This window comes from Mus caroli, unplaced genomic scaffold, assembly GCF_978045245.1.
Source record: "Mus caroli unplaced genomic scaffold, Mus_caroli_1 scaffold_3, whole genome shotgun sequence".
Taxonomy (NCBI): domain Eukaryota; kingdom Metazoa; phylum Chordata; class Mammalia; order Rodentia; family Muridae; genus Mus; species Mus caroli.
Window position 1 is genome coordinate 76,144,523 of NW_028227258.1, and position 21,642 is coordinate 76,166,164.

The window sequence follows — 21,642 nt, forward strand, 5'->3', positions numbered from 1 at the left end:
ACCAGGCGAAGGGAATCCGCGTGGGGCGATGCGTATGGCTCCGCATTCAAACCTTCTGGAAGTGGGAAATCTAAGACGTCCGCGCGTCGCGGTGTGCAGCTTCCTTTCCTCAGAAAACCCTAGAAACCAGCCGGGCGTGCCTGCCTGTCAGGCGTGGCGCGGGAGGAGGGATGAAGTTCGCCAGAGAGGCGAGCCCCCAAGGGCGAGGCGTCCTCCACAGCGCTCCAGTTCAAGTTTCGGTGGAAACTTTCTCGCAGAGGCTCCGCCCTCTTCACCTAGGAAACCGGTGCGCACTGTAGTCGCGCAATCCGAGTCTCCAGAGCACCTGGCGGAGGCGGGTCTGGGCGACAGGGCGGGGCTTGCTGGGGGCGGGGTCGGAGGCGGTGGAGGCCCTGGGGGCGGGGCCCCTGAGTCGCTCGGCAGGTTGGGCCCCGCCCCTGCCACCTCCTCGCCCAGACTCCTCCGGACCAGCCCGAGACCTGCGAAGCTCTGTCACCCGCTGACGTGCTGGAGAAAAGTTGTGCCCCGACCTTCTCTAGCTGGGTGATTTGTCCCCGGGTCCTCAGACTGAGTTGAAGCCAGGGCTGGAGGTCACCGCGCCCAGACGCCCGAGGGCAGCTGCCCGGGCGCCTGGAGTTGGGTGTTAGGCCCGGAGGAGCTGGCTCAGTCTTCTGTTGTGCCCTGTGCGCTGGAGGCTCGGTTGTTCTCCCGCACCCGGGACTGCCGCACAAACTTTCTGACTGTCGAGGGGACACTGCGTGGCAGGAGGATCCGCGGCCGCACGCAGGTAAGAAATCTGTGCTTGAAGGATTGCTTTTATTTTATTTTAGGGTGTTGGAGGAGGAAGAGACTGTCCCGAGAACCTCCTTCCTGCATCCTGCTGGGTGGCAGGAGCAGGTTTTGGAGAGAGGACTGGTAGGACGGCTGGGAAGGTTCCAGCCTGAAGTCCTATGACTGCCCGGGACGCTGGGGGCTCCTGCAGGCGACGTTACTCAGTATCAACCCTGGGAGAAGAAGGCCAGCTTGTTTTGACGGAGGAAGAAGTCATCAGGCTCTCCACCTCTTTTCTCAGTCCCTTGGGTCGCAGCGCCTGGGTCCCCCAGGAATAATTGGCAGGGACGATGAGATCTGGCTCTGTCTTCCTCTCCAAACCTTTCCTGGCATACACCAGAGACAGAGGCGGTGCCACTGGGCTTGCAGCACTGTCCTGCTGTGAGGAATTTATTGTTGGGTGACTGTTGCTCAATTTCATAAATTCTCTGATGAAACTGAATTTGAGTTATGGTTATCAGTGTGTATGTATGAATGTATGTGCGCGTGTGCGTGTGCATGTTTTCCCTGGTTTCAACAAAGCTCCCTTGTTAACCCCACTCCTGCGAGGTTAGCTAGCTATTGTTTTATTTTAAGCTCGGGTGGGTGAGGTGTTGGTGGTGACAGCTACTGTGTTTGCTTGGAGTTTTGGGACTCCTGTGAGTGGGTGCTGAGAATTAGCCCAGGTTGGCTTTAGCCTCCTGTACTTGACAGATCAGGTGTCAACCATTCTACAGGTATTGCAGCCCTAGCCATCCAGGCGCAGGGAGTACCACATCCCCTCCTCTAAGAGAAAAGAGCTCCAAATGAAGACAGGCTGTTCTCAGGAGGAGGAAGGGGGTGGGGTGGGCGGGGGGATATGGCAGACCAATTGTTGCTTTCTTTAGATGGGGCCTACTACTCTGTGGGCTGCTCTGGGAGGGCCCTGCTATCAAGTTCATCTCATTAGGAAGTCAGCTGCTTTCAGCTAATAGCCATAGCAGCTCTGATGAAATTATATAGGTCATTGAAAAATAATTCCTGCTTAATCACCTTTATCCTGTTGATTAGCAAGGAGAAGACTTCCTGTCCTTAATGTACCTGCCTGACCTCTCTTGTGCACCTGGTGTGAAGATGCACCTGGTGTGAAGCTGCCTGGACCTAATGGACCCCAGCCAATGTCCTCATTTGGATAATGTCAGTGGTCTTGGGAAAGAAACTGGGTGAGAGATTCAGTCCAATATGGCAGACAGGTTGGCTTTGTTTCTCAGATAAAGACGGATTTCTTTGAACACCAGCAAATTCTTTCTCATGACACTGATAAGAATTTTGTCCATCTTTGCTTTGATACGAGTTGAGTTTGAGGTCTTGTAAGCCGTTTGTCTAATAGTCTTAGGGGTAAGATTAAATTACATGGGAGGAAGGGCAAGAGAGGCCGGCATTGCTGAGGTGGATCTGGAATGGTTGAGAGTGGTGTAGTCATTTACGCTCACCTGCCCAGCTAGCTTTTTCTTGTTTCTAACTGCTAGATGGTTCTGTACCTCCTAAGTTTGGTTCAGAACTCTTTCTGTGAAGTTCTTGCCCTAGCAGGACTCTAAGAGTCAATAGCTATAAACCAAAAAACAAATGCGCAAATGTATGCAGCAAGGTGGGGGTGAACAGAGAAGCTGGGGAGTAAAATTGTTAGCTTATGTTACTTTTTTTTTTTTTTCTACAAGGTTTTAAGGTCAGTGCCTCGTGCTTGCAAGGAAGCACTCTATTCCCCAGTGACATCCTCTGTTGCTTTTAAGAGGAGAATTTGATGAAGAATATCCCTCCTGTGTGGAAATATTACAAACTGACCATCTCTGATCTCTGCGTAGAAACTTGAGCTTCATTCTCTGTGCGCTTGTCCACAGGCCTGTCCAAAGGGCAGACCCTCAGGCTCTGGCTTTGACGCTCAGTTTACAGCTACTTCATCTTTATTCTCACTGAATTCCAAGCCATGGTTAGTAGAGGAATGGTGCTGGAAGAGTGAGCAGAACTCCAAGGAACTTGTTCACGGATCTCTTGGATAAAACACTAACAGAGACAAACCTTTCTACAGTGTCAGGACTGACAAGTGCTTTCAGGCGGCCATATTTAAGCAGTGTAACGTGAACACCTTTCAGTCAGTACATCGTACGTACCTAGACTACACAGGAGGAAAACAGATGAGGCTCAGAGTTGTAAAAGAGAATTGTTTAGGACATACCCAGGTTCTGGGGATAGTAGTGCACTGAGACTTGAATTTAAGATTTTTGACTTGTGGGGCAGACTTCGATTTTTTTCCCCTGTTACAATTCATGAAGTTTTTGGATGTTAAAATGGGATTTTACTCTATTTATTTATTTATTTATTTATTTATTTATTTATTTATTTATTAGAAGGTGTGTGTGTTTTGGAAGCCAGAGGACAATGTTAGGTGTTTTTCTTGGTATCCTTCACCTTATTTTTTGAAACAGGATCTTGTAGGAACAGAATTCTGAGGGGATTTCCTGTCTCTATCTCCAGCACTGGGATTGCAGGTTCACTGACACCATCTCTGGCCTTTTTACTGGGTGCTTAGAGCAAGTGCATTGCTGATCAAATTATTTCCCTAGCCCAATATGAGAATTTATCAAAATGTACTTATTTATTTATTTGAGTGTGAGAGAGTAGAAGTGAGGGCCAGAGAACGCATTGGTGCCCTGGTACATGTGTGGAAGTCAGAGGGCAGTGCTGTGGAGTTGATTCTCTCAGCCTGCCTTTACATGGTTCTCAGTGTAGAAGCGCAGTTCAGTAGGCTCACTCTTCAAGCTTCCTTAGCCTCTGAGCTGTCTGTGGCCAGCCCCAGATCTTATCCTTACTAACCCCAATGAGAACTCCTGTGGAGACGGGACACCTGGAGTATGTACACACACACACACCACACACCACACACCACACATACACACCACACACACACACACACACACACCACACACACACACACACACACACACACACACACACACACACACCACACACACACACCACACACACCACACGCACACACACACCACACATACCACACACTACAAACACACACACACACACACACACACACACAGAATCACTGGGAAAACCCCCACAACAGAACCCCCAAGCCCAACCCAATGTAGCAATAATTATGTCCTTTAGAAGCACTGGAGTAGCCGGGCGTGGTGGTGCACGCCTTTAATCCCAGCACTTGGGAGGCAGAGGCAGGCGGATCTCTGAGTTCTAGGTCAGCCTGGTCTATAGAGTGATTTCCAGGAAAGCCAGGGGTATACAGAGAAACCCTGTCTCGAAAAACCAAAAAAAAAAAAATAAGTAAATTAAAAAAAAAAAGAAGCACTGGAGTAACTATAAGAAGAAATAGCTGTAGGTTGAAGAGTCTTTTAGAGACTTTTGTAGTAGAGGAAAATATAATTTAGGGTAAAGAGGTAAATTTAGGCAAGAGTCTGCTGAGCTTGGCTATGTATTTTATGATATTACATAATACCTTATTCTATTTGTATGCTGTTTTGTTTTGTTTTGTTTTGTTTTGTTTTGTTTTTGGTCTTTCAAGACAGGGTTTCTCTGTGTAACCCTGGCTGTCCTGGAACTCACTCTGTAGACCAGGCTGGCCTAGAACTCAGAAATCCACCTGCCTCTGCCTCCCAAGTGCTGGGATTAAAGGCATGTGCCACCACTGCCCCGCTTGACAATGCATCTTAAAAGGGTGTCCATGATCGTGCTTGTAGGGAGCCATGTATCTTTTTGCATTGTTGTTCAGGATGGTATTGAGTAGCTGTATCATGGGCTGTTTAAATAGCTTCCTATTCTTAGGAATCTGGCTGGTTTCCTATATCTTCCATGAAATCACTTTTGTAATTCTTTACAGCACACGTGTGTGCTTTCTGTAGGAAAAGTTTATGGAAGAGACACTGATCTGAAAATGTCAACTTTTCTTGATTTATACTTCCAACAGTGTCCCTTCAATGTTTAGTGACATTAACACTTTTTTTCTGTACAAGGCTGAGGGCAGGGGAGGCCACGGTAGCACAAAGCTCTTGGGTGGGGTTCACCTCATTTTCTTACATTTCAGGTTCTTTTGGTTTTAATGTTTTGCCCAAAGAGGAGTGGATAACAGGCATAAAGTTACTCTGCAGGTGAATGACCTGTTAATTAGCCTTTATAAAGCACAGGGTTTCTTTTATCAACATTTTCTTCAGAACATTTTACTAGGACATGGCATTAAGGAGTTGAGAGAGATCCAGTAGGGTTTGCAGAACGCCAAGGGAATGCACTTTGGCTCCTCTCTCTATATTGTTAGAGTTCACTTCTTGGCCATGGATATTTGGCCTTGCAGAAAGTATCAGGGATTCATTCGTTCTCTCTCTCTCTCTCTCTCTCTCTCTCTCTCTCTCTCTCTCTCTCTCTCTCTCTCTGTTTATGGTGTTTGTGTGTAAAATGTGAAATGGGAGGAGTGGGAAGAACATTCCAGGGTTTTCTTGTGGAAAGTTTTTATTGATCGTCATGAAGAGGTGATTAAGGGCAGGAGAGATGGCTCAGTGGTTAGGAACACATACTGCTCTTCCAGCAGACTTAGGTTCTGTTCCAAGTACCCAAATGTTAGTTCACAGTCATCTGTAACTCTAGTTCCAAGGCCTCCAAAGCCACTTCTACTACTTAGGGTACCGGGCACACATACACATATGGTGTATATACAGGCAAACCTCTCATACATATAACATAAAAATAAGTCTAAAGGGAGTTGATTAATATTTTAATTTAGTTCAGCTCTAATTATATTGAAGATGTATGTTTTATTTCTCAAAATGAGGGCCTTTGGTTTTGTTTGTGTGGGTTTTTTTCTGTTTTAGATTTATTTTCTTGGCAGTGTGTTGTAATGAGTATGAGAGAATATATATATAGATCTCCCTAAGTACATACCTTATAGCTGTACATGTACATATAGGTACATGTATATACAATACTCTATAGCTACATATATGTATACATACTGTGATGGTTTGTATATCCTTGGACCAGGGAGTGGCACCATCTGAAGGTGTGGCCTTGTTGGAATAGGTGTGACCTGGTTGGAATGGGTGTGTCACTGTGGGTGTGGGTATAAGGTCCTCACCCTAGTTGCCTGGAAGTCAGTCTTCCACTAGCAGCATTTGGATGAAGACATAGAACTCTCAGCTCCTCCTGCACCATGCCTGCCTGGATACTGCCATGCTCCAACCTTGATGATAATGGACTGAACCTCTGAACCTGTAAGCCAGCCCCAATTAAATGTTGCTTTTTATAAGACTTGCCTTGGTCCTGGTATCTGTTCACAGCAGTAAAACCCTAACTAAGACAAATTGGTACCAGGAGTGGGGTATTGCTGTGATAGGCCTGACCATGCTTTTATTTGAAAGAATGTGGATTTTGGGACTTTGGATTTGGAAAGCAGTGGAATGCTTTAAATGGGGCTTAATGGGTCATCCTAGTAGGAATATGGAAGACTTTGTTGCTGGGAGTAATTTGAACTGTGTTGACCTGGCCCAAGAGATTTCAAAGGAGAAGAATTTCAGAATGTGGCATAAAGACTGGTTTTGTAGTATTTTGGTGAAGAGTGTGGCTACTTTTTGCCCTTGTCTGAAAAGTTTGCCTGAGGCTAAGGTGAAGAGACTTGGATTAATTGCATTGACAAAAGAAGTTTCAAAAAAGCCCAGCAGAGATTTTGTTCTCTGGTTAAGTCTCACAAAGAGAAGTTTGAACAAGCATAGCAAGCTTAGAAAGGCAAAATATAAAATAAATTGTTCGAATATTAAAGGAGTACCAGGAAGTGAAATGGAGCAAAATCTTGTGTTCTAGGAGATAACAGATTAAGGGAGTGGGACCTTGGGGCAAGATTCTACCCAGCTTAATTAGATCCAGGCATGGTGGTACACACCTTTAATCGAATACTGATCTCTGCATTCAAGGTCAATCTACAGAGCAAGAACCAGGATAGCCAAGCTTAGGCAGTGAAGGATTTAGAAAACATAAAGCTAATGATAATATAATAGTACAAGGGGATCATGTTCTAGTTCCTGTAAGCAGCAGAACTCGGCAGCTTCAGCCACGTGGCTCTGGCTCTAGAGTTAAGAATGGAAGGAACTACTGGGAAAATTGATGCTGGTTAGCTGGAGCTAAGGAATTAGCGGTGATTAAGAAGAGACCAGCATCGTTGAGGTGAAATCTTCTGGAAATTGTTTTCTGGGAGCACAAAGAAGCTGTGTTTCAGAGATACCCAAGGTTGTACCTCATGCTGTGGCTGGACTTGGTAATGTGTAAGAGTCACTCAGGTGGTACTGCTTGTGAAGGAATGAAGGGATCATGGAGAGAAGCTGAGGCTTAGCACTGTGAGAGGCCAGGGAAGCCCATTGGAGAAGGTGAAGCCTCAGCTGTAGTTGATGGCCCAGGATTGAAGGGGTCATGCAAAGGATTTGAGGCTTGGCACCCTGAAGAGAGCCTATGAGAGGCTATTGGTGAAGCCTTGTTGGAGTGGAACACCCCAGTGTATTGGAGATGTCAGTACCATGGGATGATCACCAAGAACAGCAGCCGTAATGGAGTGGATCAACCTGAGCATAGAGTGCTACAGAGGACAGAGATGGAGAAGTGATGCCAGCCCTTAGGAGGAGTCCAAAAGATCAAGTGGAATCCCAGACACTGAAACAAGAAGCTGTAACATTGAAATTGCCTTGGAGACTCAAAGATGTTAAAGATGCCAGAGCCATGGGATACATGCTGAGGAAAGCTGCTAACAGGGAGTGGAACCAGCCCAGGAGGAAGCAGTTTGTTGCAGTCAAAAAAGATGAAAAAGGAGTGGAGATCTGAAGACCACTTTGACATCAGCCATGGAGATGCAGAGTTTGGAGTTTGCCCAGCTGGTTTCCTGCCTTGCTTTGGGGATTACAGTTAATTAAGTTGAATGAATCTCAGAAGAGACCTTGAACTTTGGACTTTTAACATTGTTGCAACTGCTATAGACTATAAGGACTTTGAAAGTTGCACTAAATGCATTTTGCATTATGCTATGTTTAAGTATGGCCCCATAGACTCATGTTTTTTAACAAGTCTATGGGGACCAGGGAGTGGAATGTGATGGTTTGTATATCCTTGGACCAGGGAGTGGCACCATCTGAAGGTGTGGCCTTGTTGGAATAGGTGTGACCTGGTTGGAATGGGTGTGTCACTGTGGGTGTGGGTATAAGGTCCTCACCCTAGTTGCCTGGAAGTCAGTCTTCCACTAGCAGCATTTGGATGAAGACATAGAACTCTCAGCTCCTCCTGCACCATGCCTGCCTGGATACTGCTATGCTCCAACCTTGATGATAATGGACTGAACCTCTGAACCTGTAAGCCAGCCCCAATTAAATGTTGCTTTTTATAAGACTTGCCTTGGTCCTGGTATCTGTTCACAGCAGTAAAACCCTAACTAAGACACATACATTCATAATACAGTGATTTCTTAAGTTTTAAAATATATTGTTTGAAGATCATTTAACAGAAAACTTTTTGTGTTTTCTGCATATTTATTACCAAATATTTCTTCTTCCTTTTTTTTTTTTCTTTTTTGAGACAGGGCCTCATGTGAGCCCAGGGTGGCCTCAAACATGCTATGTAACTAAGTTTAACCTTGAACCCCTGATTCTTCTGTATTCACCTCCCAAGTGCTGGGTTTACAGGTGGGCACTGCCATGCCAGGCTTTGATTTTTTTTTAAATCTGAAATATATATATATATATATATATATATATGTGTGTGTGTGTGTGTGTGTGTGTGTGTGTGTATATGTATACATATATATATACACATATATATATTGGTGCAAGAGGACAATCTTGGAGGTCACCTTTAACAATACCAACCTCCTCCTTTGAGACAGGTCTGTCATCAGCCTGCAGCTCACAGAGCATCCAGTGAGCCCCAGGCTCCTCTTATCTCTGCCTCCCAGGCACTGGGATCACAAGTGTGTGCTAGCATCCCTGGTGTTTCTCTGGGTGTTTTCTGACCATGTCCTCATGTTTTCATGGAAGCCCTTTACCTACTGAACCATCTTCCTAGCTCCTGGTTTTCTGTATGAAAACATTTTAATAAACATTTCTCACATGTAGACTTAATAATTTGCATATATACTTGTTTTGAATTTTTGTGGGGAAATACAACACATCTAATATATTATTCTGATTATTGTCTATTCTATAACTCTAGCATTTTTGATATGTTGAATATTTTAAAACTCTCTCTATATGCTACAAGGTATTTGCATTTTTGTCTTATTTTAAAGGCAGGATATAGTAGTTTAAATGCTTATGAGAAATCTGACAATAGAATTTTTATTAATTTTTATTTGCCTGAGGAAACATAAAAGTATTTGATATTTACCTATTTAACGTAATAAAAACCTCAACCAGCTGTGGTGGCCATATCTATAATTTGGCACAGGAGACTCTAGGGCTAGATAATTGCTGCAAGTTTGAGGCTAGCTTGGGCTATATAGTGGGCTAGCCTGGGCCACATGTGAGACCCATTGCCCATCTCCTCCCCACCTTAAGTCAAAAATCTGAACTCAAAGCCCAAACTCAATTGGTAATGTTTGTTTCCTGCCAGCTATATGAGTTTTCCTCTCAAGTTGCTCCTTGGACATTTGACTGCCTAGGACTTGGCATGGCTCTGTTGCTTTGGATAGAAAGAATCAGCGTCTAGCAGTTGGGAAGTGGTTGAGTTGGCCCATCCTTTTTTTCCCTTAACATAATCCTCTCTTGACTAGTTTTAGGACTGGAGAGTCACTAAGGAGTGGTCATTCCTTCACAGTGAGTCATAGACTGATTAGGGGTGGCAGTGTTTGCTGACTCAGCCTGCCTGGCTCCTCCCTCTGGTCCTCCAGCCTCTGTCAGACTGGGTCAGCTCTCACTCACCTAGACTTTCTTCCTAAATTTGTATCTTTATTGCTGACCTTTGGAATCCTGGGCTCTCTTTTCTAGTTCTTCCTTATAGTTCTGCATGCAGATCCTGATATCACACTAAACTATGGAGACCTGGAAGTGGAATGTATACCGTAATCCTAGCATTGAAGACTGAGGCAGGAGGAGCGAGTTCAAGGCCAGACTGGCTTCATAGCAAGACCCTATCTCAAAATATGTGCACTACACTGCAATGCAGAGCCATGCAGTGGAACACAGCACAGCACAACATGCTATGATTCAGCACAACCCAAGTAATGACCCCTGCATCTTAATCTCCTATCAGAGTTCTTCCTAGGAGGAGAACATAGAAATGTTTGTCGTTCATCGTCGGTTGCAGCGTCTTATTGCATAGATAATTATATTTAGTTTTTGTCTTACAAAAACTGGTTAGCTTTCCCCCTCATCTCCCACTTCCATATCAAGGTCAGCTTAATTTGCTAATGTGTATCTTTGCTCCTGTTTCCAGCCATGGCCCTCATTGCCCACCAGGTAATGACTCAGTTCAAGGCGTGATGGCTTGTTGACATGCCAGCTTCCTTAGGCAACACCAGGGTGTCCAGTACTCATCCTGGGTGTGTCCATGAGAGTGTTAAATTCGGAGTTGGTAGGTGTAGTAATACAGATTTCTCTCCTTGATGTAGGTGGGGCTCAGTCACTTAGACTGAACAGAAGGTTGAGGCAGTACGGGCTTGTTCCCTCTTACTGGATGCCTGTGATTCCTTGTGTATTCCTTCCCTGCCTATTGAGTTTAGGTTTAGGTCTTCTGCTTTAAGGTTTGGGCCCAAATGAGAACTTATTATTACTTTTCTTCCAACTTTCCAACAGCACACCTTGGGACTTCTTAGCATCTACAGTCACATTATTAATTCCTAATAATAAATCTGTTTATAAAGCTCCTCTGCTCTCCCTCCCTCCCTCCCTCCCTCCCTCCCTCCCTCCCTTTTTGTTCCTCTCCCTCTTCATCACCATCATCTCCATCTCTCCCATCTTCATCTTTATTTCCCCATCTCTCTCTTCCATCATCTCTACCCCTACCTCCATCTCCATCTCGTCCTTTCCATGTTACTTATCTCCATCTTCATCATCTTCACCTGTCATCTCTTCTCCTGGGTGTATTTCTCTAACCCCCTGACTGACAGGGGCCTCTGTGACCTGATGCCTGTGCAGATGCTCTGCTTGGAGTCTGTGCTTGTCTCTTCCTCATTCCTGCACCCACTATATCTCTTTCCTCCTTCCTCCCCTTCTAGGCTCAGTCTTTGCTCTTTCTAGGTACGTCAAGAGTGCACATTCCTAAAGCCTGGTTCAGCACCCTGTTCCCCATTCATTCTTGCTTGGCTGTCTCTGTGAGGCAATGCTATGCGTCTCAGTTCTCTGCTGTCATCTTAGGAACCTGGCCATGTATCTTTGAAGTGTTTGTCCCTTTTTCCGGCTGTGGTATAAACTCTTTAAGGACTGAAACCAAATTCTATCCTCAGTATTGATGGATGTTGGTCATAGGTGCTGCAACAGAGGGAGAGAAGCTCACCGAGATGCTAAGCCTTCATTTCTCAAAGGAGCAGAGTGGTTTAGTCTTCTTGGAAAAGACTGACAGCCAGGTAGCTCACTCCAGTTACTTTATTCAAACATCATACAAGGTTAATTGGGGCTGGGAAAGGTTCCAAATACCACGGTTATCTTGCCCTTGCTGCCTGTGAGAGCAGACGACCCATACAGATCTCAGTCCCTTTGACCATGGCTAGCCAGAATTGGAAGTAAGAACTCCAGGTTTGCCAGGAGTGGCTTAGGAGCAAGGGCAGTGCAGTCACATGTTCTTATGTAGCGCCATGTGCAGATTCTCTAGACAGACAGCATTTCCTCAAGGTTCAAATGGTCTCAAAACAATTCCTCAGCTTCTACTCAAACATACTAGAGGCTTTTCTCAAGCATGTCACTCAAAGTGGGCCACAGAGGCTTCAGTGTATATATCACTACAGCTCACAAACCCTCACTGTTCTGGGCCTGCCACTTTTTTACTTAGTATATGGCCAGTTTATATTTACCTACTATGATTATTTTCTAAGTACTGAGGGAAGCAAAGGTAGATGAAGGGCTTACATGATCCCCTTTACCCTCCTGATCTTGAAATCATAGCAGAAATGTCTAATCGTTCTGGAAGAGACCCAACCCCTTCCCTGTGCTGTGTTCTACGGTGCACCTGCCAGTTCTTGGAAGTTGTTTCTAGAAAGGACCTTATGTACCATTCTTGACTTAGACACAACCTTTATTGAGGGGAAAAAGTTGAGTAGTGTTTATAGTCCTGTTGAGGGGCCTGAAAGCTAGTTCAGCAGGTAAGATGCTTACTGCTCTCACAGAGGACATGGGTTCTGTTCCTGGCAGCCATGGAACTGCATGCAGCTGCAGGGGCATCTGACCTCTGGTCCCCATGGGGACTGCACTCATGTGTACACCCTTCCCACATACATAATGGATAATGCAGTAAACCTTTGAAGTTCTGTTGGATCTGTCTTCTCAAGGTACTCGTGTGAAGCTATTTGGTCCCATAGGCTTCTCTTGTATCTCTTATAATTCTCTTTGCTCTGCTTCTGCCCGAGTCTTTCTCCATTTTCCTAAATATTAGATGACACTTCAGGCTAGCAATTTTGAACAAATGTGAAGACGGAATATGGAAATCAAGTGCATGTTCTTAGGAAGTTTGTATATGTCTAATTCTATGGCAATCCATCTCAGCACAGTGGGATGTTCATTATTTTTCTACTGTGGGATGTAGTTTTAGAGAATCACCACTGGAAACTTGATCTCATTCTTATCTCTGGCTGGTATTTAAGTTCAAAATATGGCTCAGCCTCTGTGCTTTTAATCTCTGTTGCTCTGTTCTCCTGTGCTCATTTTAAACCTAGCATAGCTGGCTTAGTTATATCTTTTGTTTATTGAGTCTCCTCTAATAAGAATGTAAATTTCTGTCCTCTATGAAGGGCAGATATCACTCTCTATTAGCTTTGGCTAAGCTGGCTTTATATCTCAAGTCATAGACCAGTGGTCCAGCACTCAGGAAATGTTTATTAATTGAATGAGGGGGGAAGTTGCTGGTCCAAGGCCCTTAACCTCTGAACATCTTTGTGGTTTATGCTTTCTGTTGCACCCTCTGAAATCACTTTTTTTCTTCTTGCTGCTCAAAACTCATTACAGTTTGAATGTGAAATGTCTGAACAGATGACTGTATTGAAGTGTCAGCACTGTCTCAGGCTTCTATGTTGGGAGGTGGTAGAAACTTTAGGACATAAGGAAGCAGGTCACACCCGGTCCTTGGCCCCTTCCTGTTTCAGTCTCATCTTTATAATTATCATGAAGGGAAGAAGTTCCTCTGCCATGTAGCTCATGCTACATTAGGTTGTGACCAACGTCATGGACCAAGTCACCACGGACACAAACATTTGAAACAATGAGTCAAAACACACCCTTCCTCCCTTGAGTTGTTTATGTTAGGTAATTTGTCACAGTGATGAGTAGAGCTAACACACCCTTCTCTTTAGACTTATGTTTGTGTATGTGTGCATGCGTGTCCATCCGGCCTGCTTCTCAGGTCTTTATCTTAGGAATAGCCATACTGAGAACCAAAGTTATTTTACATTTTCCTAGAAGTTTACATAGTCCTTTCACATATATGATCTTACCTGAGATATTTATTGAGTCTGTGGTAGTGATGATATTCTTTATATGGCTTGCCTTTCATCAAAGCCTTCAAGTTGGCAGACCCTTTTGCTATCAGGGAATATTCCTCTACCTCGATGCCAGGGCTCTGCTGTAACCACATCAATGCAGGAGTGTGGCTCTTTGTCTGCATTTTCTGGCCTCGTAGGGGCAGTCATCAACTCCCTCTGAGAGTGGGATATATGGCAGGCATTGGCTTTCTGGTAGGAAGGCCTTCAACTAAAGTGAGGAAAATGAGAAAGGAAGGGAAGACCGCCAATGGACATTTAGGGATGCCTTGTAACGGAAGTCCCTTAGCTCCATGCTGGAAAAGGTTGTTCCACAGGTTGCTTTGTTACCATGAACTCCCTGCTGTCCTACTGAGCAATGATCAGACCATAGGCCGGGATCTAAAGAGGCCCAGCAGAAGGACGGGACTGAATGGGGATTAGAACTAGTGACATTCAGGTTCTTTGTCAATAAATTGTCTTCCCTGACGTCCTTGTCCTTCTTGGTTTTCCTCTGAAGAGGAAGCTATTTTCCTCCTAAAGGCTTCCTCTTCTTGCCTCTTGGCCATGGGAGTGCTCAATAACGATTAGTGTGTACGGATGACACGGGGGTATTCCTCTGAGCTAGTGGAGAGCTGTAGGCGTGTCATACATTGACAGGTGCTCACAAATCTCTTTTTGCCGTTTTGAAATATCACTGCCAGGGGAGTTGTATACAACTTGTTCTGACAGAGTGATCTTAAATATTCATTCCTTTTACCCATTACTTTAAGAGAAGTGCCAGCACTTAGTCTTCAGGTTGCCAGCAGCAATTTTGAAGAAATTGTATTATAACTTTTTCAAGAGACCTATTTTCACATAGCTCATTTATTTATGCATTAACTTATTAATATTTTTTTAATGATGGAAGAGCATATACTTTGGGGTCAGTGGAAATCAACTTGTTAGGTGGTTGTCTTTGACTAGTTATGCCTTCTGGTAAATTAATTAACAGTAATATGTGAGGCCATGTGAGTGCAATGGAAAGAGGATGCAGTCTGAATGTGAATATGGTTCAAATCCTTGATCTTTTTATTAATTAGTGTATAATTTACTAATTAGTAAATGGATAAGCTACTTTTCTTTGATGACTCTTTACTTATTCATCTACAAAACAGAGACTCATCTATAAAATGCAATGGTGTTTATCTGTAATTCCAGCTATTCCGTAGGCTGAGGGGAATCGTGAGAAGAGTGCTTGCCTAGCATGGGTGAGGCACTGAATTTGAACCCCAGCACCACAAAAAGGGCATGGGAGAAAGAGGAGGTAATAATGCCAACTTTGGAAGTTTCTTTGAGGTTTATATAAATTTATATAACATAGCATATGTATATAAAGTGCTTAATAGCAGGGGAATAATTAATACATGCTATTGCTACTTACATGCTAAAGATTTATCTATTTAGCACTTTTCCAAGGACTCTGAAAGTGGTTCAATAGATGAATAAGCTATGTCTGCAGAGCTACGAAAGACAGTGACAAATTCATATCTAACACACAGAAAATTAGACAAAAGAAACTGGAAAGATGGTCAGAATCTTCAGATTCATGGTGAGGGCTGTATTAAAACTCCTTCATCTCGTGTTGTTGAGGGGCAGTCATTGGTTCATAGGACAAAAGTGTGGGGAGTAGTGAGGTAGGTCTCAAAGAAACCCAAGCTGGATAGTCCTATACTGCATGTACTCTCTGCCTCACATCTCTATCCCACTTCACATCTGCTTTCTTCACACAGCTCAGGATGTGGCTGTAGGAAGCCAAAAATCACCCAGGAAGAGGACTCGACTGTCTGAATTCTCAGACGTCTCAGCAACGGTTCTGGTTGCCCTTGCTTGAGTGTTAACTCCTGTCTTGTGCTCTGGGGTAGAGATTACCCAGTCATTGTCAGACTTGTCTAGAAATTCTAATGGACCATGGAAGAGGGGCTTGGTTTTAAAAGAAGGATTGTTCAATCTCAGGGGAAAAGAAGGAAGTTGGATAGCAAGAGCCCAAGGTGTGTTTACTCCTGAGAGGGGAAATGGAGCTTGAGCTATTTGCAAGGAGAGTGGATATAGGATGTCGAGCCAAGGGCACAGGTGCAGAAGAAGGTGGCTTATGTTAGGCAAACAGGACAGGGTAGGAACAGAATGGATGATCTCAAGTGTTTGGTTGAAGAGTTCCCTGCAGAGTGATAGGATAGAAACCCAGAGACTGTTAACGAATCATCATAGTCATACTGGATCTGGGCTTTTATTGTTAATATAGGTTTTATGTTGCAGGCCAACTAATTAAAATATTACCCAAGGGGTTATGTCAAAAGTATGTTGAGAAGTTGTGCTCACTGACTGTAGATGAAGTAATTTTAGTAATCAAGAGGCAGATGTACATCTTGGCACTGTCTTAGATGCTAAATACTGTGACACTGTAGACCATGTGCCATCTTCTCTTCCTGGTAAACAAGCAAACAATACAAAATAAATAACGGAAACCTCTAGCTGAGTGTGGTGGCTCATTTGGGAAGCTGAGGCAGAAGGATGGCCATAAATTTTAACCATCCTTGGCTACTGCATAAGACCTTGTCTCAATCAAAAACCAAAGACATGCAAAAAACAAAAAACCCAAACTCTAAACCTCCTAAACAAAAGAAAAACCCAACACCCTACTTCAGAGTAACCAAAAAGACTAGTCAGATATAATCCTGCTTTGAAAGCAATTCTACCTGATAACTGTAGAATGAAAGATAGGTATAAATCGTTAGCACCTGTTACCGCTAATGAACTAGCAGGTCTAGGGATGACCATCAGCTGCTGCTAAAGTCATTAAGCCCCACAAATCACTCCCCAGCAACTCCCTTTCTCCTTCCAAGCAAGGGAAGCAATTAGGCCAGTGGCTCATGGGGAACTCTGTATGTGATGTTGGGTAAAAACCTTGGCTCCACTGATCAATTTTTTTTTTTTTTTTTTTTTTTTTTTTTTGGTTTTTCGAGACAGGGTTTCTCTGTATAGCCCTGGCTGTTCTGGAACTCACTTTGTAGACCAGGCTGGCCGCGAACTCAGAAACCCGCCTGTCTTTGCCTCTCAAGTGCTGGGATTAAAGGTGTGCGTCACCACACCCACCACTGATCAATCTTATCATTACAAAAGAAAGAAGAGAGCGTGACACGCCTTCTAATTTAGTAAGAAATAGAGGCACCTTTGAAGTTTCTTGATAAAGAACTCAATATGATTCCGACCATGTTTTTTAAGAACAGGGGACAAAAGAGGATTATGATAAACAATCTGGAGATTTAAAATTTAAACTTAAAAAAAAAAATCTTTAAGTCCATATATGTCTCTGCGGCATGTGTGTGCTTAGTCCTGCAGGGGACAGAACAGGGCGTCAGATCCCCAAACTGGTTATAGATGGCTGGTTGTGAGCTGTGATATGGATTCTGGGAATTGAACCCAAGTCCTCCGGCAGAGGAACGAGTGCTCTTAACCACTGAACGATCTCTCCAACCCCCAAAGATTTAATTCTTGAATTAATGTGGACTGTGGAAGTCTCTATTAGACACATTACTCGGTTTGTTTAATCAGTAGCCAGTATTATTAAATAGGAGATACAGCAACTATGCTTGGCTGTTGGTTTGAAGAGAGTAAGTATGTATGAAGTCATAAAAATAAAATTATGAGGCAACTTGCAAAATTCAAGCTCTGACTAGATTGTAGATAAATTAGTGGACTATAAGTATTTTTCAGGGAATGATAACAGCATTATGAAATGGATATATAGGAAGTTGCCTTTAGTTTGGAGTACTGGCTATTGAATGTTTGCTTTAAAACAATCTAATAAGGCTAAGAAGTGGGGAGGAAGGTTATCATGGGTGGAGTAAGGATAGCTAGCACTGTTAACTTGGGAACTAGGTGGTGGTCTTCACTACACTAGTGTCTGTAGTTTATGTGTGCTTCATTTTTCCTGTTTATAAAAGACAAATATGAGATTTTTAATAGCATTATTAATCCTCCCAGTTCTTGGTAGATTTTTGGAAATACTTTGTGTGTGCGTGTGCATGTGTGCATACCCTTCTAAAAAGTAAAAGATTAATGAAAATCCCTTCACTTGGAATTCAGAAATTGTAAATGCTCTAGGGTTTAGCTAATCCCAATTTTTCTTCTTCTAAATTTGTTAAAAAGTGGTCCGTGTACAACATGGCATGGTTATATGTGAACTCTTGTTGAGATATCTTCGTTCTGTGTATAGGATGGCGATCAGGTAAACAGTTTTATTTTAGGGAGTGACACTCATTTCAGCTGTTTTAATGAGAGCATGAGATGTCCAGGCAAACCTTACCTTGGCACAGCGAGCACATCCCCCCGGCAGCTCAGCAGTGGTTCAGGCTTTCTGTAAATTACTCTTCTCTGTAGCTCCACAGTGGTAGAAGCCTTGAGATCTTAAGCCCTCATCTAAGTCTAGTTAACTGTTTTTTTGTCAAAATCAAAACTGCTGAGAATTTTGTAATTTTCCTTCCTCATTCCTGTTGGAAAGATTTCAAGGTAGGATTTGAATATAATCACAGTGCATAGAGTACAGCCTTTCTCCAAGAGAGATTGTGGCAGATCAGAAGTATAGTGGGTTTTTAGAAAAATATCACTGCATGCTTAATGCAGGCTTAAGCATACATGTTATAAATCATGGTAATGGGCCAGATGGTATGGCTAACCGCTAACTTATTTCACCCATGCTTTAGTGTCATAGTGAGGTTTTTTTTGGGGGGGGGGGGATAGAAATTCATATGTATTTAAATTTCTTTAAATAATGCCTAGGTTGAGACGTAGATTACCAAAAGCAGCATATTTAAAAGTGCATTTTGCCTTTAGAAGTCATATTATATCTGGAACCTGCGATGAAGAGAGTATTTGTGACCGTCGGGACCACCAGTTTCGATGACCTCATCGCTCGAGTGGTTGCCCACGATAGCGTTCAGATCCTCAAGAATCTGGGTTACAACCAACTTGTCCTCCAAATTGGTAGAGGCACTGTGGTACCTGAGCCATTCAGTACTGAGTCATTCACTCTGGATGTTTACAGATATAAGGACTCTTTGAAAGAAGACCTTCAGCAAGCCAACCTTGTCATTAGCCATGCAGGTGCAGGAAGCTGTTTGGAGAGTCTGGAGAAAGGCAAACCACTTGTGGTAGTTGTAAATGAAAAGTTAATGAACAATCATCAGTTTGAACTGGCAAAGCAGTTGCACAAAGAAGGCCATCTCTTCTACTGTACCTGCAGCATGCTTCCTGAGCTGTTACAGTCAATGGACTTATCAACGTTGAAATGTTATCCTCCTGGACAGCCAGAGAAATTTTCTGCATTTTTGGATAAAGTTGTTGGATTACAAAAATAAGCTCTCAATACTTTAAAATACCCCTAAATCCAGTTCGTGGAATATGATTAAATCAGAAATAAGTTGATGACATGTATTTGTAGAACAATATAAATCAATATATTTACTATAAAAATATAAGGGATTTTGTGGCATAAACATTCCAGCTGGGTCTAGATCCTAATTTTAGTAAATGTTTGAGGTTTCCCTAACTTGGAATATGTAGCGAGTCCTAACTTTGAAAACATAGCCTTCAGATTTGTCTTAAAATTTCAAAAAAGCAAAAGCTGGGCAGTGGTGGCGCATGCCTTTAATTCTAGCCCTTGAGAGCCAGAAGCAGGTGCTATCTCTGTGAGTTCAAGGCCATTCTGGTCTACACATCGAGTTCCAGGACAGCCAGGGCTACCTAGAGAAACCCTGCCTCCAACAACCAAACCCAAACCACAAAGCCAAAAAAAATTTAAAAATGTTAATAATATGTTATTTTGAACATGCTAACAATGTAACATTTTGGTGAGAAAAATCAGCATTTGTAGGACCTTAATCTCGAGAGACAACATTTTTTTTGTATTAAGAAGGAAAAAAAATGGGTTTACTTTATAGAAGCTAGTAGTTAATTTGAGAAAGATCAAAGTAATTGCTGGAGTAACTACTTTTATCCTGAAGAATAAAGTAGATATGTTCGCCTTTTGAACTTCTGACCCTTCAGAAGGTGCTGGGACTACAGGCATATGCCACCATTCCTGGTAATAGTTGCTTCTCTAAACTGGAAAAGGGCTGAGAGAAAGTTCAGTGAGAAAAGTTCCTGCTCTATCAGTGTGACAACCTGAATTTGCATCGTTAGGATAAATGTTAGGCATGGCAGTGTGTATTTAAAACCCCTGTGCCGATGATGATATCGGTAGATGTAGACAGAATCCCTGGAAGACACTGGACTAAGCAGCCTAGTGAATGATAAAAAGAGATCTGTTACCAATCGAGGTAAAAAGTAGGCATAGAGCCTGGGGTTTTCCTGTTACCGCCACCAGCTCAGCACAGGACACATGCCTACATTCATATGAGTTCATGCAGATATGTAGGTAAAATGTGATGATCTTAACAATGCCTTAAAGAATAGAGAATACATCTGAAAATATAACACGTAAAAAAAGAAGTCATATTATTGACTTACATGCTTTTCTTGCTAATTTCCATATTGAATTTCTTTCAAATCAAAAACTGCATTTTGTGGGTGTTATAAACTGTTGTTGGAAAATCTCAAAGTTAGAGATTTTGTTTTGTTTTTGTTCCCAGAATTAGAATGTGGATGGTCTATTTGGCGTTTACCTGAGAACAGTAACATTCCCGTTTCCCTCTGTTCATGCCGAGTTGCTGTACACACTGCTTTGTATAAGTTTATGCCGTCTAAGAAAAACATTCTGAATGGGCCAAAGTTTAAATATAAGATCTAAAGGATGGGGACAGGGATAAGGGGAGTTAGTCAGCTAGCATGGCAGGGCTGCACTTGTGGATAAATACTGGAGCTGTAGGTACCACTGCACCTTGTGTACATGGAACCTATCCATATAGTGGACCTCAATCAGCTCAGAAGTAGCAGTACTCCTTACAAATTGTCATCAAGTCCCACCCCCACCATCTTCAACTCACTTTACCCTGCTCCTCTTGTGTGTAGCCAGTGCAGGTTCAGTGTAAACAGTTCATGCTTTCCTTCCTCCAGTTCTGATTATCAAATTACTCCTAGTTTTTAGATGTGTTGCACATGTTTTCAATTGCTAGCATGTCTGACTACATTTTGAACTTACTATGTTCTGTCAAAGGATAAAAGTTCCAATAATTTCAGTTAATAATCTTAATTGGATTTGTTTCTCATCTAATTAGTTAATTAGCCAGTTAATTGATTAGAGACAGGGCTTGCTATGTAGTCCAGGCTAGACTTTAACTCAAAATCTTTCCATGTCAGTTTTTTAAGTTCTGGGAATACATGAATGTATAATGTGTGTGCTGATCATATCAGGGTAGTTAGCATTTTCATGTCAAACATTTCTCAATCATGTTTTCATGTAAGGAAGTCTTTGAACTCTTTTCTTATTATATGTTTTATGTAAGTTGTAAACTCTAGCTACCCTACATTGCTATAGTCTACACATTCCTCTTATCCTGAAAAACCAGGAAAATTTCAGACTCCCTAGCACCAAAAATGTAGGTTAACCACCACAAAAGTTAGATTAAAATCTTGAGAACAATCTTGAGAAGCAGGGAGTTTCCCCTTGTGATTTTTAACTGGTATTTTTGACATTTTCCAATAACGCCAATGGTCCATGGTCCTCTACCCCTGTGTGGTGTATGACTGTGGCCCCCAGAGCACACCTGGAATAAAAAGTCTTCTTGAGGTTTGCATCAAGGCTGTTTCTTGTGAGTCATTTGGGGTGTCGCCTCTCCTGAGTCAGAATGTGGGGGAGTCCTCACTTTGTTGGTTCTTCAATCCAACTAAATTTTGGTACCAAATATGTCTCCATGCAGTTGCCCCTGCCCTTCCTATTCCTTGGTAATCACAATTCTATTGTCTTTTGTGAGATCAACTATCTATCTATCTATCTATCTATCTATCTATCTATCTATCTTTCCCATATGAATGAGAACATGTGATAGTTATCATCCTTGAATCAGCTTTATCTTCAAATCTTGGACTGAGCAACTCTTCATTCTTCATTATGTAAAACAGAATGTATTTGATTGTCCAAGGAAGGGAGATTGGTTTTAGAGAAGAAAAGA

General features: G+C 42.8%; 2 protein-coding genes across 9 annotated transcripts in view; both read left to right on the forward strand.

Annotated features, from left to right (window-relative positions):
• The first annotated feature begins 512 nt into the window (after positions 1-512).
• On the forward strand, positions 513-21,271 carry LOC110291630 (UDP-N-acetylglucosamine transferase subunit ALG13). Of its 5 annotated transcripts, none has more exons than XM_085835797.1 (4): positions 514-787; positions 2,508-2,949; positions 14,696-14,801; positions 18,368-21,271. In XM_085835797.1, exons 3-4 carry the CDS (start codon positions 14,786-14,788, stop codon positions 18,889-18,891), a joined length of 540 nt encoding a protein of 179 aa, XP_085691923.1. In that variant the 5' UTR covers positions 514-787; positions 2,508-2,949; positions 14,696-14,785; the 3' UTR covers positions 18,892-21,271. The 5 variants fall into 5 exon arrangements, with proteins under 5 accessions (XP_021014524.1, XP_085691923.1, XP_085691926.1 ...); XM_085835798.1 differs by lacking the exon at positions 514-787 and adding an exon at positions 1,867-2,012; XM_085835800.1 differs by lacking the exon at positions 14,696-14,801.
• Positions 513-21,642, forward strand: part of Fhip1a (FHF complex subunit HOOK interacting protein 1A) — a 252,082-nt gene continuing 230,952 nt past the window's right edge. For 2 of the 4 annotated variants that reach the window (XM_085835794.1, XM_085835795.1), the window contains exon 1: positions 513-787. The gene's annotated coding sequence lies outside the window, so the exon portion shown is untranslated. The remainder of the gene's footprint in view (positions 788-21,642) is intronic. The other 2 variants (XM_085835796.1, XM_021158436.3) reach the window with 2 other exon arrangements.